The 15,679-nt window shown below is 46.3% G+C and overlaps 1 protein-coding gene across 1 annotated transcript in view; it reads left to right on the forward strand.

The window, feature by feature from the left end:
* LOC144104152 (uncharacterized) overlaps window positions 1–6,828 on the forward strand; it is a 35,113-nt gene extending 28,285 nt beyond the window's left edge. The window contains exon 6 of the mRNA XM_077636994.1: window positions 6,524–6,828. Within this exon, the coding sequence (XP_077493120.1) occupies window positions 6,524–6,761 (238 nt within the window). The 3' untranslated portion in view covers window positions 6,762–6,828. The remainder of the gene's footprint in view (window positions 1–6,523) is intronic.
* The last annotated feature ends 8,851 nt before the right edge of the window (window positions 6,829–15,679 follow it).

The following is a 15,679-nucleotide window of genomic DNA, read 5'->3' on the forward strand; positions in this document are numbered from 1 at the left end:
TCCTTTGACCTGCCGTGGGCGGCGTCCCATATATACACCGGGTGTCCCAGCTAACTTGAGCCAGGGGTTAAAAATAAATTGCTTGAGAAAGGCGAGTGAAACCAGTTGCATATTGGTAACAGCCATCTTGCGCAACACAGGATTTTTGTTTTGCAATTCATTAATATTTTAATTAAATTTATTAATTTAAATTAATAAAAATAGGCTTTAGACAGCAAATCGCATTTGAAGAGTGGTCGAGCACCTTCAGAAACCCCCATTCCATCATTTACGACAAAGAAACCCTTAAGTGTTTATTTTTTCCCCAGCTCCAAAGAAAGCCTGCGAAATACTAAATAAACCACGTGACTAGCAACTTTGCGCGCCACGATCGTGCTGCACTCAAGCGTGGTTCGAGCAAACGAAATCCCCTGCAGCCTTGACTCGGCGGCCCCGCATGAGCGCCAAGCGGATATGTTGGCGGCGGCAACTCGCAAAGTCATGTGTGCCAACTGGCTGACGCAGACGAGAAACCACCGCCAACATATAGGCCTGCCGCTGATTCGGCGCCGTCGAGCCAAGGCTGCAGGGGATTTCGTTTGCTCAAACCACGCTTGAGAGCAGCACGATCGTTGCACGCAAAGGCGTTAGTCGTATGGTTTATTTTGTATTTCGCGGGTTTCTTTAGAGCAGGAAAAAAAGACACACAGGCGGGTTGCCTTATCGTAAATGATGGAATGGGGGTTTCTAAAGGTGCTCGACAACTCTTCAAATGCGGTTTGTTCTCTAAAGTAAAGATTGCTTAATTTAGATAATTAAGCTTAATTAAACTATGAAATAATTGCCATACAAAAATCGCCTGTGGTGGTCAAGATGGCTGTCACCAATATACACCTGCTTTCACCTGCCTGTCTTTAATTATTTATTTTTTAATAATTGGCTGAAGTTAGCTTGAAAACACGGTATATATAGGAAGCGAAAGTGACAGCCGGCCTTCATCAGGGCTCAGTTAATCCAAAAAGCAGAGAAAAAAAGAAGCAGACGGGAATTTTTTTTTGTTTCTAACGGTCCCCCATTTACATTTCCTTGTCTTGTAACCCGGTATATATAGGATGCGGAAGTGACAACCGGCCTTCGTCAGGATTAAGCTAATCCAAAAAGCAGAGAAACCAAGAAACACGGGGGAACTTTTTGGTTTCTAATGAGCCCCCCATTTACCTTTCTTTGTCATAACGACGGCCTCGGTTATGACAGCCTTGATGTCATAGGAAGCAAAAGAGCGTTATCGCATAGCTTCCGCCCTCGCCGTTCGATCCCGTTCCGCAGTGGCACTCGGCGTAATACAGGACGTACTACGTTCGCCACTATGGACGATGTTAGCGCTAATGAACACGCTGAAGATTAGTCAAATGTTTAAGAGAATCCCCTAAGGTGTTTTAGATTTGCAATAAGGGAGTAATTACTCATTGGTATCCACCAAAATTTGCTATCGCCCTATCATAATCTCGCCATCTCAGTTAGCTCAGTTGGCCAAGTGACTGCTGCGGTGAAGTAACGGTCTCGAATTCGAACCCCTGATAAGGACGAATTTCTCTTTAACTGCGAAGTTTTTGAGAAAGTTGTATAGCTTCCCGTTTTTGTCGTATGGCTGTGTTCAGGTGAACGCCAGTGAGTAATTACTCCCTTATCATTCTCAAGTGTAAGGTATACCTAAACATATACCCTGAAATCCGGAGATTGGACAGCCGTCTCGATAGTTGAGTTGGTAGAGCACCGGACGCGTAATTCGAAGATCGTGCCTTCGGATCCCACCGGTTTTATGTGGGTTTTCTTCTGGTTTATAATCTATCATCTTTAAGCGAGAAAAAATTCCTAATAATATCCATTGCTCCACACCACAAATTATATAAAAAAGTGCCCTATGATCCTTCGTTACTGTGACTTCTGGCTTCCTTCATATTGTAAAGGCGAGGATGGGCAGCGGCAGCAGCAGCACCACTAGCGCACGGCGCAAGATCATTGCATTAAAGTTCGGAGCTCGGAAGCCAGTTTGGCTAGCTTCCTTTAGGCTGCTTTTTCTGTAAATCCTGTTATAACTTGGTGGAGGTGCCGGGGAAAGCCTTTGGCGTACGTCCTGGAGCTTCGCAGCAGAGCCATCGCGTCAACTATGTCCACCGACGCAAGCCAGTCATGTGCCTCTTCATCAACGCCTGTCGTTTGCCCTTGCGCTCTCTGGACCCAGCTAACTTTAGCGGGTCCGACGACCATGAAGTGAGCGATTGGCTTTCCTCCTACGAACTGGTAGGCGGCCACAACCGGTGGGACGACGCCATGAAGTAGAACAACGTGGTGTTTTACCTGTTGGACGTCGCGCGCCAGACTATGGTACAGAAACCATGGAACATACATCACCACCTGGCCGGACTTTAAAAGCGCCTTTTATGACATCATCGGGCGCCCTGCCAAATGCAAGCTGGGCGCCTAACAGAGTCTGCGAGTAAGAGCCCAGCTGCTGACTGAATCGTTCACCAGTTACATTGAGGATTTAAACAACCACTTCACACGGGTGGACCCGTCTACCTCCGACGCGGACCGGATTGAGCACGTCATGAAAGGCATAGAAGCTGACACATTTTAGATGCTTATCATCCGGAACCCTTCCACCGTTGAAGACATGTTCATCCTGTGCCAGAGCTACGATGAGCTCCGCAAGCGGCGCATTTTGGTGCCAGTACCATCAGCGCAGCGTGACGCGCTTCCCAGCATCGCTATGCCAGCCTCTAACAGCTCGCTGCTACATCATATCAAGTACTTTGCGCGTGAGGAGGTGGCTCGACAGCTGTCACTTCTTCACGACATTCAGGGAGCTCCCCCCCCCCCCCCCCCCAACCTTACCTCTACATTTCAAACTGCGATTGGCGAGCAAGTCTTCAAAGCGCTACCATCTGTTATTCAGCAGGCGCCTGCTGTAGTGCCCGCTAACATCCGCCACCGCTACCCAAAGACGACCTTGGCGCTTTATGGCCACTGACGCCCTTGCGCGATGAAAAGTAAATATCATCATCGATGACCGAGCGCCGACTTGTTTGTCCCGCTTTATCCTCCGGCACAGCCGCCTGCCTTTACAACACTGCCGCTTCCTACTCGTATGAACACTTGGCGCATCCACGACAACTTTCCGATTCGTTATGCATGTGGCGTTCTAGGTCATGCTTCCATCTCTGTCGTCGCCGCTTGCTGCTACTCGCAGATGGCACACGAACCTACATCAAAGTGGCGCCACATCTCCCGGCACATTCGTTGTTTCTCAATCAGCTTGATGCATCCGATGGTTGCCTGTATGCCCAATGTTGTTCGCCCTACCCGCATACATAAATAAAATACTCATGCCCAAAATTCTTTAATATAGCATTCCACTCAAATATACGGGCAGACATTGCGACAAAGGTGACCCTGCCTTTAAATCAAAGCACTGTTGCCAAAAATCATTTGAAATGCCAGCGCAGTGAAAATTTTGTGGAGCTTGTCCATCGAGCATCTTGCATTGAACAGATTTCCTGACCTGGTGTTCTCGTTTCTTAAAACACATATCTAGCTACTAAAAACTAACTGTTCAGAACAGTCTTCGACTCCTAGTTTACATTGTCATCTATACCTGCCTTAAGTCTTAAGTTTGAAGTCTATCTATCATTTAAATACAAGAGAAAGGAGGAAACGCAAGAAGTAAAGGCTTAGCCTGACAAGAACTCTTGTTTTATCCAACAGTCACAGCGAACAAGGGGCAAATGTGCACATCATGGAAAAGCCGGCTGTAATAGGAACAAAATTGCGCAATTATACAAACACAAAACAACACATAAGTATCGATACCCTCAGATATTACCACAATCATTTTCTAATAAGCACTTCCTTATTAAACTATTGAATATACGCAAGGAGAAATCACTGCTTCCTCCTAATTTTTGGAGCAGAACAGGGACCAGGAAATCGACATGTTGCATGCCATAATTAGTAAGAACTCTGCGTGTTTTTAAAGTCGCCTTGCGTAGGCTGCACCGAATATATGACTCGGATACAGTGTTCTTGTATAGTTTATGTCATGTGTAATTTTCTAGTTTAAAACAGCATATACAGTTAGCATTAAATGTTTCATTCTGGAGAAACATGGAATGCGTTCTTAAGTCTTGGGTCGGCTTGGTCATTTTCGAAAATTTTCCATAACATTTTCTGTAAACTTTTTAATTTGGGATAGTTTTTTTGGTCGTCGTTCCCCAATCTAGACAACACTATAATATTCCTGAATAAAATAAGGTGTAATAAAACAACTTATTTAACCAAAGAGGTATCAGATTAGTAAATTTATGAGGCATCCGACAAATTTGATCAGTTCTGTACATAAGTTATCCGCGAGTATGTCCTATTATAGATGGCTATGATACCACCCTCCTAAAAACTTCTCGCTAACATCTTGTTCTATTCTAGTATTACTAAATAGTAAAGTTGTGTTTCTGTTCATAGGCTTAATGACGGGCAAAAAAATGAATTTAGTTTTGCTTACATTTCGTTGTAGATTGTACAGATGCAACCGTAGTGCTAATGAAACCAGATATTCTTTAGCATGAATTCTATATTTGCAACAGCTATTTATGGTGGTGGTGGTAGTGGTTGTTTATTAAAATAATAGTAAAAAGAAAGGAAAAGATTTTTGCTAGCCCCGGCATCTGCCATCGATACTGAAGCACTTGAGCTGGGGCAGCGGAAATAAAGGATAGCAGGCAGAATGGAGAAATAAAATGAATGAGGTGAGGGGACAGGAAGAGAGGATAAGGGGAGAAGTAATATGTACAAACTATTTACACAATAAGAAATGTTTCCAGGTTGTGCGCGTGGTTAGTTCATTTTAGAGGAATTAAATCACACACGCGCACAGCACTGTGTTGGCTACAACTGGAGTGGGGCGTCCAGTAATTAATCTTTCAAGGTAGAACTCGCGGAGCGTTCGGTCCCTGCGTGTAACTACCTGACGGAGAACAGACGGGACGTCAAGCCCGTTTGTTCGAGGAATGCACAGAGGCTCACCAATGTTCGCTCACGAGTGCGCGCACTGCCCTGCGGCCACAATAGCGTCTTGATGGAGTCTGGTAGTATGCCCTGCGCCCTATAGGCTGCGAGAATATCGCGACGAGCATCGGCGAACGCGGCACAGTGAAGGAGCAGGTGTTCTAGTGTTTCCACTCCACCGCATCCGTCACAGACATCACTCGTCGCGATTCCATGACGCACACTTCGTTCCCCGGGCCACACGCAGCCAATGCGCGCGCGGAGGACCATACACGTTGCGACCGTGTAAGTGCGCGACAGCCGGTGATACTGTCGATGCGCTCACCTCCTGCGATGCGTGGGTCGGGGTGCTGCTTTCGGAGATGGTCGTCGATGGCTGCACGCACGTCCTCCAGCGAAAGGGGCAGATCGCTGGCAGGTAGTTGGTGTGCAGCCGCTATTTATGCAAAAAACACATTGGCATCATCAAAGTATATTGTTAAACGAGGTCATCTGATAAATAGAAGCGATATCTGATAAATCGTTTATATAAAGTATTAATAATATTGGTCCAAGCACAGACCCTTGCTGGACGCCACTGATTATTTTTAGCCTTGGTGGTACGTCATTGTTAAGACGAACACATTGGTACCTGGTTGTGAAGTAATTAAACATCAAAGTTGGTGCTACTACACATATATCATAGTTGGTATTTTTAGCCAAGAATAGCTCAAGCTCTAAATGAGTAGTTGTATGTTCTAATTGAGAACAGGCTTAAGTATACCAGTGCAGCCTTATTGTGAAAAGCTAAAAAATCCCCATTTCGTAAACACTGTTGTCATAAAAATACAAGAAATGCTGTCGGCCAACTGAGTAATGGCAATGCTTTTAATCTCTGAAATATTATTCCCTCTTTCAGCTTTTCCCTTTTTAATGGTTTTCATTCATTCCATGCCGAGTGAGCGGAACTTTTTCGCATATATATTTGGGGCATTTTGAAAGTATCGCCTTTGGAACTCAGTCGGTGTTCCACGTTTCCTGTGTCATGTCTGCTGTCTGCATGAGGTCGGATTTCAGAATGAGAGGGGGCGGCGTTTCACAACTGGACAAATCCCTCTGCCATTTCGGCGTCTTGTCGCACTTTTTAGCGATCTCCTACACGATGATTTCGGAAACGCGAACGTCCTCGTAGTCCTGTGTACAATAAAACCAAGCACTGGGGTCTCTATAAAGCTCAGTTCCAGCGAAGGCTTGCTTCAGAACCCTCATTTTCTGTTCTACGCTTGTTAACTACAGTAATTCAGCGCTTCTAGGATGGAGAACTCATGTGTTTGAGTGCGTTTACCCGTAGCTTTTCAGTCTTACTTAGGCGAGACTGGCCGTGGCCAGTTCTCTGGCCACCATTTTCGCCCTTGATCACCGCGCCCTGTGTCCCCATTCTGCCGCAAATCTGCGTGATACGATGTCCTCTATTTCATATATTTAATTTCTGTTTACGTTTCAGCCTACTCCACTCCGGTAAATGTGTGGAAAGCGCACTGAAGAACGCGTGTTCCATACCTTACATGCTTATGAAAACTCCTTTTGAGAAGGCTGCCAACGCTCTAGCGGAGCTTGCTGACTGTGTCACCACTGTCACCACTGCCAGCAGTGTCACCAGCGGCTCATGTCAAACACCCTTGGCGCCAGTGCTTACGGTGGCAACAAGTAGTGTGCTGTGTTGGATGAGTCATTCCTTTTAACCAAAAATAAAATAACGATGTCCACGAATTTTGACGACGAATAAATACAAGCTGTGGTGTTTCTTTATTTATTCATTGCCATTGTCTCATAGGTACGCCTTTTTTACAAGACGTTATTTTTGGCGTATACGAAACATACACCACAAAGCTTTTACCTAAAAGGAAACACAGCGTCCAAAAACATCACATATTGTGAAGTGTTCTCTACTGCTTTGAGAAATTACGAAATACGCATATCTTCTTTTATCCATTCATTGGCTACTTAAGCACATGAACGCTATGAGGCAGCCTAGTATTTAAGCCAATGCCCCTCCGAAATCAGCGACGAATTACATGCTGGTGCGCATAATATTATTCCGCTGAGAAAGTGGGTTATGCCTGCCCCACATTGCAGTTAACTTTGCGAAAAAAACTGGTTTAGTGCTTGCAGTTTTTTTGTGTGTGTGAAAGCACTACTTCATGGAGTCAAACCCGACCCAAAAAAAATCATGCGCGGTAATTGACTTTGAGGGTGCAGAAATAGAATACATACTTCCACAACTGGTATCCAAACCACGGCGGCGCGAACAGATTGGCTGCTGGCCACTGCACGACAGAACTATGCTATCTGCGCAGCCGATTACAACTTGTGTAAAACTATGACAGATTCTCGCACTGTGCATTGCAAATCGTCGTCTTCATCAACTCGCGGCTGCGGCGCAAAGAGATCGGATCAGCATAGCCGCAGTCAGAGCCTACCCTTAATATGGCCACCGGACGTGCCGACGACCCAGTAAAGCAAATCTATGTGCCAACCAGGTGAAACACATGCTTTCATAAGTCTAGTTGAATAAACTTGATTTTCTATGATGTGCACATCATAGAAAAGCAGGTGGTAATAGGAACAAATTTTCGGAATAACACATATAAAAAAAACACCGTATAAGTATCGATACTCTTCTGAACAACAACCTTGGCAGGTGGCGCTCACCGTCTGCCAGGCGTCTGGAGGCGTAGTATAGTATACAACGCGCCGCAGAACACCCCCCCCCCCCCCCTGGCATTTTTTCACCTTCCTACCTCTTCCTTTTCTCCGCACCTCGTGGAAAGAAAATTTGCCTTTTAGAGTCACCAGCCAAGCATGGCAGCTGACAAGTGTACACAACAGTGCACCACCGGACGTCGGACTATTAATGAAAAAATTTATTTAAATGCTACATGTTTTATTTATATTTTTATTCCCAATACCCTCATGGCGCGCATTGCAATATGAGGGGCTGGTATCTAGAGAAAAAAAAAGACTTCATTGGTTACAGGAGCCTACAACACATACAGAAAAAAATACCTATACATAATTGCAGGAAAATGAAAGATGATAACAAGAAGAAATATCTCAGTCGAAAAACAGAAACACGAGAGAGAATACATCTACCGCGAAGAGAAAATTCGCTGAAAATATTTAAGAGCAAAAATAGCATCACCATTTGTACAAATATTGAACGCAGAAATGGGCATGGGCAGAAGGCTGTACATAGAATGCGGGGTGCAACGAAATGAAACGCGCAGAAATAAAAATAAAAAAAGACTAAGGTAAGCAATACTTTACCGAAAACTTCCTTTTAAATTCAGCAGTGTCTTTCGCGAGTGCACGTCTGGTGGCCGGTGATTACACTCCGACTACACCTTTGGAGTGAAACAAAATACCCAGAATGTTATATGGCATCAAGGAAAGCCAACTTTGAGTGAGGCATCAATGCGGGTTGTCCGCATGTTATGTGCTGTTTTTGTTCGTCCGTCCTTCCGTCCAAAGCTGCACTGTCACATAAAGCGCGCAGTCAGAAATCAGGGGCCACTCAAAGCTTCCATTCATTGGTTACGCCCTAGCGATGCGGGAGTCTCTATCACCAGGTTGTAGATATCGAAGCGAAAAACTTCCGTACCCCAGCTTTTTGAGCCGTAAGCGGGGCCACAAGTTTCACCTTGAATGTAGGTAGAGGTCAACAAGGACGTGACGCCTGTCTCAAATATCTCGGTGGACACCCGAACCACGCCCTTAAGGGAAGGAAAATGAAAGTTGGTTTCAAGAAAAGACCCGTCGCGGGGGCTCAGTGGTTAGCGTGCTCGGCTACTTATCCGGAGTTCCCGCGTTCGAACCCGACCGCGGCGGCTGCGTTTTTAACGTTTTTATCGTTTTTAACACTGAGGCTCCGGTATGCTGTGCGATGTCAGTGCACGTTAAAGATCCCCAGGAGGTAGAAATACGTCCGGAGCCCTCCACTACGGGACCTCTTTCTTACTTTCTGCTTTCACTCCCTTTTTATTCCTTCTCTTACGGCGCGCTTAAGCTGTTCGCCGATATATGAGACAGATACTGGGCCATTTCCTTTTCCCCAATACCAATTATTATTATTGTTAAGAAAAAGAAATGACGCCTGTCTCACATTGCGCCATTTCGTTTTTCGAAAAACCAATTTCTTTTTCAATTTGGCTTTCTGAAATTATAGGCATGGTTTGCGGGGAAATGCGAACCGCATTTGGTTCCACATCTCCGCATACAATGAGCAATAATACAGTTGTAAATATCACCGAACCTATTTTAAATATATGCTGTCGTGTCTGAGTGGCTTTAATGTCGTTTCGAAGAGAGCAGGATGCTTAACAAATAAACAAAAAAGCCTACTACTATGTGTGTGTCAGTATGGCTATCTGTGGAAACCGCCAGTCGCTCAACCACAAACGTAGAAAGGAAGATGCAGCTTTTCGCTTTCGACCAGGGTTAACCAGAGCTAATCCACCAGCAATTTTTGAACTGCCAATTCGATGCCTCCTGAAATTTCACACGCTGTGTGCCTGTGACCTTGCTCAATGGCGTCAACATCGAGAGAACATCGACCGCGGACACAAGCGCCTCCCTAAGCGAAAGGCAAGGCTATTACAACGGAAGAGGTCAGACAGTGAGAAGGGAAGTGAGAGCAAAGAAGCCTTCTTAAGCGGAATCACGTGACGGCACGCATGCATTCCTGTAGAGGGACAGTCTAGGCGTATCAAGTATTACGCAGCTGCTTTTAGCGTGAAGCAATACTTTACGCGGTTAGCCCATCTCGCCGAGTTTCTGTGAAGCTTAACCTTGAGATTGACCTTGTTCAAATCATAAACAAGTAAAATAAACACTGGCCAGTGCACGACAGCGCGACGCTTGCGCAACCGCCGATCACGCGTTGTGTTAAGCTTCAACACACTCTCGCGCGTTGAATTGCACATCGCTGACTTCATCAAATAATACCACTGGAATAAAGATGATGATCATGCGCCGAAGCAACCGATGACGAAGTTCTTGAAGCGGCCGACTGACGCCGCTTGAAATAAGAGTGAATGAATTTTTCTCCTGTTAAGATCTGCACCAAACCCTGACCAATCCCACACCATGGGTATGTTGCCAACGCTTCAGAAGCAACAACAACTGACGTTTGTAGTGGAGAACTGCTCCTCGTGACCCTTTCTCTCGCCTCGCTGCTTAATCAATCATTAGCGCAAGGGTTCTGGCAGCCGCTGCTTCCCACTTCCCAATTAAACAATCCTCCACTACCATCGAACTAGTATCGCTCCAAGATGTGCCGACGACCCAGAAAATCAAAACCATGAGCCAACCAGGCTAAACTCATGCTTTGGGACGTCAACTCGGTTTAACTACTTTAAAACACTAGTACATTTTTCTTCATTAGGGGGAGGTGGGGGGCGGCTTTAATATTATACTTTTAAGATGGACTGATTCATGAGCTCTTTCGGCAGTCGAATGACTCAGTGCAGGAACGAGTTGACGGTTGTGCAAGCTAATCACCTTTCCCTCGTATTCCCTTTCACAGGATAGATGTTCAAAGCCCGTTCCTTAAGGGATCGGCATCACTGACGTCATGATAACTGCGTCCCCACCGCGGAACGCGAAAATTTTAAGCGGTGAAAGAACGGGAAAAAGCACATTGCACAGGAGGAAAGAAAATTATGGGAACACTTATGCGTCGCCTTTAAGGGTGTGAAGTGAGAGCGTTAATGGTTGCCTGCAGCAGGTTTGTCTTCACAAACAGTCTTTGCTCTTTGCTCATAATATCACATTTACGATAATTATCACATCAGTTTCCTAATTTTGTCTGTCCACTCTCCCGCACTGCAGTTTCCGCACACAATGGTAATATTATTAGTATATTACTAATTAGCACGTCTATAGTTCAATCGACTAATTACTGCATTGCTAAGCTTCAATTTAAGTCAATACCACGCATACATCAACTTCATTGTACCTCAGCGAAGATAACATGCTCACGCTGAATAAGGCTATGAATAAGGCTACTGTTGTCACCTGGACGGATGTGAATCGACCGGCACCGGATGTGGGTCTGCTTAACCTGTGGGCTGCTCGCCGACAAGCGGAGATGGCTGATTCCCGAGACCCGACTTCTGCGCAAGCGCCGACAAGTCTAAATTGCCTTACTGCGAAGGCTCGCAGATATGAACGCGATCTCTCGCGACGGCAGTGGCATGCGTGGTGTGAGCAGTTCTCGACAAAGTCATCGAATGCTGCTCTCTGGCGAATGTTTCGTGCAATCGAGCATGGTTCCCGTTGTACTGACGCAGCGGCCACACCATGCTTCGCAGCCAACTTAGCTCCGGATGATTTCGCCAGAGAGGCCGCGTGGAAGTTTTTCCCAAAGTATTATGTGTTGCCTCCAAAGGTCATAGGAGCCCCCTTGGCTGCCATTCCAGCATATGTCGATAAGCTTTCAGATACAGCAGACGCCGAGAGAACTGCAAGCCCATTTTCAATGCCCGAGTTTCTTGCAGGAATAGACGAGGCCCGTCGGAAAACTGCGCCCGGTCCGGACTCCATTCCGTACGAGGTTTACAAGAACTTAAGTTCCGCTGTACTGCCTCAACCTCTCGCCGCCATTAACAAGGTATGGATAGAAGGTGTCGTACCAGAAACCTTGAAATCGGCTATTGTGATCCCCATACCAAAGTCAGGGAAGCCGCCGACCGACCTCGGAAATTTCCGGCCTATATCGCTTACGCCAACATTGTGGAAGCTTACCTAAAAAATTCTTGCCACACGGTACATAGGTACCGAAGGTGGACTGGCTGTCTTGGCGTCAGCAGTTATGGCCTCAACTCGCCGCCACAATGTACGTACTGTACTGGCCATGGACGTTGAAAAGGCGTACGGTAATATCAGTCATGCTGCCATCTTGAATACGCTTGACATGCTGCATTTCCCTGTTAGAGCGCGCAATTTTGTTAAATCCTTCCTTGAAGGCCGACACTTTGCCATACGCCTCAGTGATGAGGCCGTCGGATAATTTGTGCCTCTTCGCGGCCTTCCTCAGGGATCGGTGTTATCGCCAATATTATTTAATATTGCTTTTATCCCCCTTGCTTGGCGCTTACATGATGTCTCTGAGATTAAGTTTTTATTGTATGCGAATGATATAACTGTGGGGAGCCTTCACAACGACCTGTTGACTCAAGCAGCAGGCCTACAATCAGCCATAGATATTACGTCGATTTTTGCTTCTTCAATTGGTCGGCAGCTTTCAGTGAGCAAAACCACGTTTGTGTCAGTCGCCAAGCGCTGGGGGCGCCATAAACTGGCTGCAACAACAATTCGTCTCCACCTATCTGGAACTCCAATTCAAGAAAGTTCGACCATAAAAAAAAAAGCTTGGGCTTGAGAATATATGAGTCAGGAACAGGTACTGCTTGGCTTTCTCGGGGTAAAAAGCAAGCAATTCAGGCGTTGGGTCCGATAAGACGCATTGCTCCTAAAACAGGCGGAGCCCGCTCTCATGTTGCACGACAGTTGGTGCGGGCGGTTGTGCAGCCGAGCCTCGTTTACCATGCCCTATTCCCGCATTTGAGGAGGGCTCAATGGGATCGTCTAGAAGCTGTTAATCGAGAGGCAATGAGGGTCATTACTTTCCTTCCCCGCATTACCCCGATAGTGGCGGTCCAAGAACATGCGCAGCTGAATACACTAGATGAGCTGTTGCAGCAACGACGCGATGCTCGGCGCCTAAAGTCAAGCTTTACAGACACAACGTGTGCACTCAGGGTATATGCTTCTTCGCACTCCATTCTACAGCCGGCCCAGCCTGTTCTTCCTCCCTGGCGTTTTGTGCAGCTAAGCGACAACAAGCCAACTGATATACGTCGGCCATCATCTACCCGCGCGGCATCGTCGTTTCGCGACCGAATTACAGAGCAAGACGCCAATCTGCCGCATGGCTCCATCGTTATGTACGTTGACGCAAGCATCCAGGCCTGCCAAACAACAACGGCAGTTTACTGTCCTTGCAAGCCTGCTCTGAAGAAAACGTCAACGTTTCGCCTCTCAGAACCTCCTCCTCCTTCTATGCGGAGATCCTTGAGGTTCAATAGGCACTTTGCACTGTGGCCTCCGTTCCCATGTTACCCACGGCCCGCATTGTCATTCTCACCGACGCCCTTCACGTGACACACCGACTAAGACGAGTCAGTCGCACGCCAGAAATCTGCCAAGACATCCATCGTCTAGCGGCACGCATCCCGCAGCAAATCCGTGTTGAATGGGTCCCGCGTGACCATCTGAGCGCACAAAGCCGCGCAGATTCTGTGACCCGCCTTTCGACCACAATCTCGTCTTTGCCTCAAGTCCTCACTCTGGAAGACACCATTCTCCTTTTAACAAGAAAGGAACACCTCCGGCGCCGCACACGTGCTCTAATCCCTCCGTGTGCGATAACCCTCCCCCGTGGTCTTACCCGTGCAGAGGAGGTTGCGCTTCGGAGGATACGGGTCGGGGTTGCCCTAACTCCAGCTATGACACGCAAGTGGCCGCATTTTAAAGATTTATATCCCGCCCCGGGTGTCCAGTCTGCGGGGTGAGAGACTATGAGGTGGATATCCACCACCTGTTGTGGGACTGCCCGGCGCTCATGCCGACGAGAATTCGGCACCTGGCGGCAGTGGGTCTCTCACCGGACAATCGGGATTCCTATATTGCCTGGACACAGAGTCCATATCATCGTTGGCTTCTTGATTTGTTCAGATCAGCCCGCCTTTTTACATTTATTTAAGCATCTCACTCTTTTCTCACTTCATAGTTTTTATGCCCTGAGGCAACAAACATCGCTTAAAAAAAAAGATTAACGTGCTACACGTGGCCTGGTCGGTAGCGTGGCTTGCTGGCGACTCAAGGGCAGTAGGATCATATACCGGCTAATATTTATCAGTGTTCTTTCTGTGTAAAAGCGGTTCCTTTAAAACGGCAAGTCTTTTAAGACATGTGCAGACATTTATTTCACAGTAAAAGTCCTCCTTTCATTTATTTTCATTCCAGACATCCACGCCTGACGTTGCGTGTGACGTGGGTATCTCGACACAAGAACGCCGCGAGCTTTAACGCTTTAAGTTTTGAAGCTGCCGTATTAAAAGCACTACTTTTTAAACGAGCGTTACTACGGCCGCGCTGCTTGAAAAATTTCCCCTCCCCTCCCCCCCCCCCCACCACCACGTATATAGGCTTTGTAGCGTATGGTAATTTTTTTCTCAGAGGCGGGAACTGTTCAGCAGCGACCACACTTGTTTACTTGCATCAATATAAGCTCATAGTGTCCTATAACCGACAAATGCTCATAACGATCACAGAAAATGCGAAGAGAAAATAATCAACACTCCACGTTACTTACGATGGGCGTGTTCAATATCTGTGGTTTATGAAATGATTTTTTCCTTGCCGAACCAAGGTTTTTAATCTGAATCGACATCCCCTGACTAGACGGCCGTTTGTCTAATGCTCGCCTACCCATTAAAGTGGTTTCTGCTTCAAGGAACGTTCCTTTTCGTTTCAATAATACGGGAAAGAGAGCGTGGTACACCGCGCACTTCCAACATTATACATTGCTGGCATATATAATAAATTTCTTACCTTCGCAGTTTTAAAAACTTTTATGGCTAGATTCATTGTTGGGAACTTCGCTAAAGCATTGAATAAGCCGCATATGTAGCAGTGGGTGGCACTGTGGCTGTTTCATTTGGCAAACTTACATTCTGTTAAATTCAAATGAGAAATTCATAGAAACTTAAATCCAGATACGGTTTTATATCCTAAATTTATATCAAATTGTAGCTCTAATTTAAAGACCAACTTTAATTTGAATAAATGACTGACACAACAGCAGGCCTACGCGCGAAATATACAGAATTATGTGTGCAGAAATGAAGCTTGCGGGAGCTATTCCTTCTCGCTTGGCTCAGCACGAGCAACCTTGGTCACACAAACCCCGCCGGTAGCTCCATTAGGAACAGCCACTTGCCAGTGTAGTGGCGCATTCCTTAACTGCTGCGATATTGCACCGTTAATTGAATGAGGACATGCCCCGATTTAATAATTCAACATTATATACGTAGTTGTATAGTCGGAATTTCGATATATTTCGATTTCGAATACATTGGGGAATGAAAGGCAATGAACTCTGACCTGAAATAGAATCTGAACTGCTATATTGAATGGAGCATGCTTTCGCATTTCCTTCGTATCACTCCAATTGATCTCCCCGACATTTTTTGAGGTCGAAAATACAAGGCTGCCCGACGTCATACATCTGAGGTCAGGAAAACGGCGAAATTTCTAACCGATTTGTGCCAGAATGAAGAGCCGCAGAGGTGATAAAATTTGTAATTAGGAGCGAATTTCATTCCATTATGGTAACTTTGAAAAATCCCGGAGCTCCCCTGAAAGACTAAGGCGCTAAAGGCGGAGCGTGTAGTACTTGTTTCTGCTGGCAAGCGCCGCCGCATTTCTCGGCGTTTTGCTATCACGGGCCCGACGGCAAACATCTCCTTGTATCTGCGCTTGCTCAACGAACGCGCTATGGCGTTCTCAGCGCGGCAGTATGTTCATGTTTCCTGCT

Source organism: Amblyomma americanum, chromosome 9 (assembly GCF_052857255.1).
Source record: "Amblyomma americanum isolate KBUSLIRL-KWMA chromosome 9, ASM5285725v1, whole genome shotgun sequence".
Taxonomy (NCBI): Eukaryota; Metazoa; Arthropoda; class Arachnida; order Ixodida; family Ixodidae; genus Amblyomma; species Amblyomma americanum.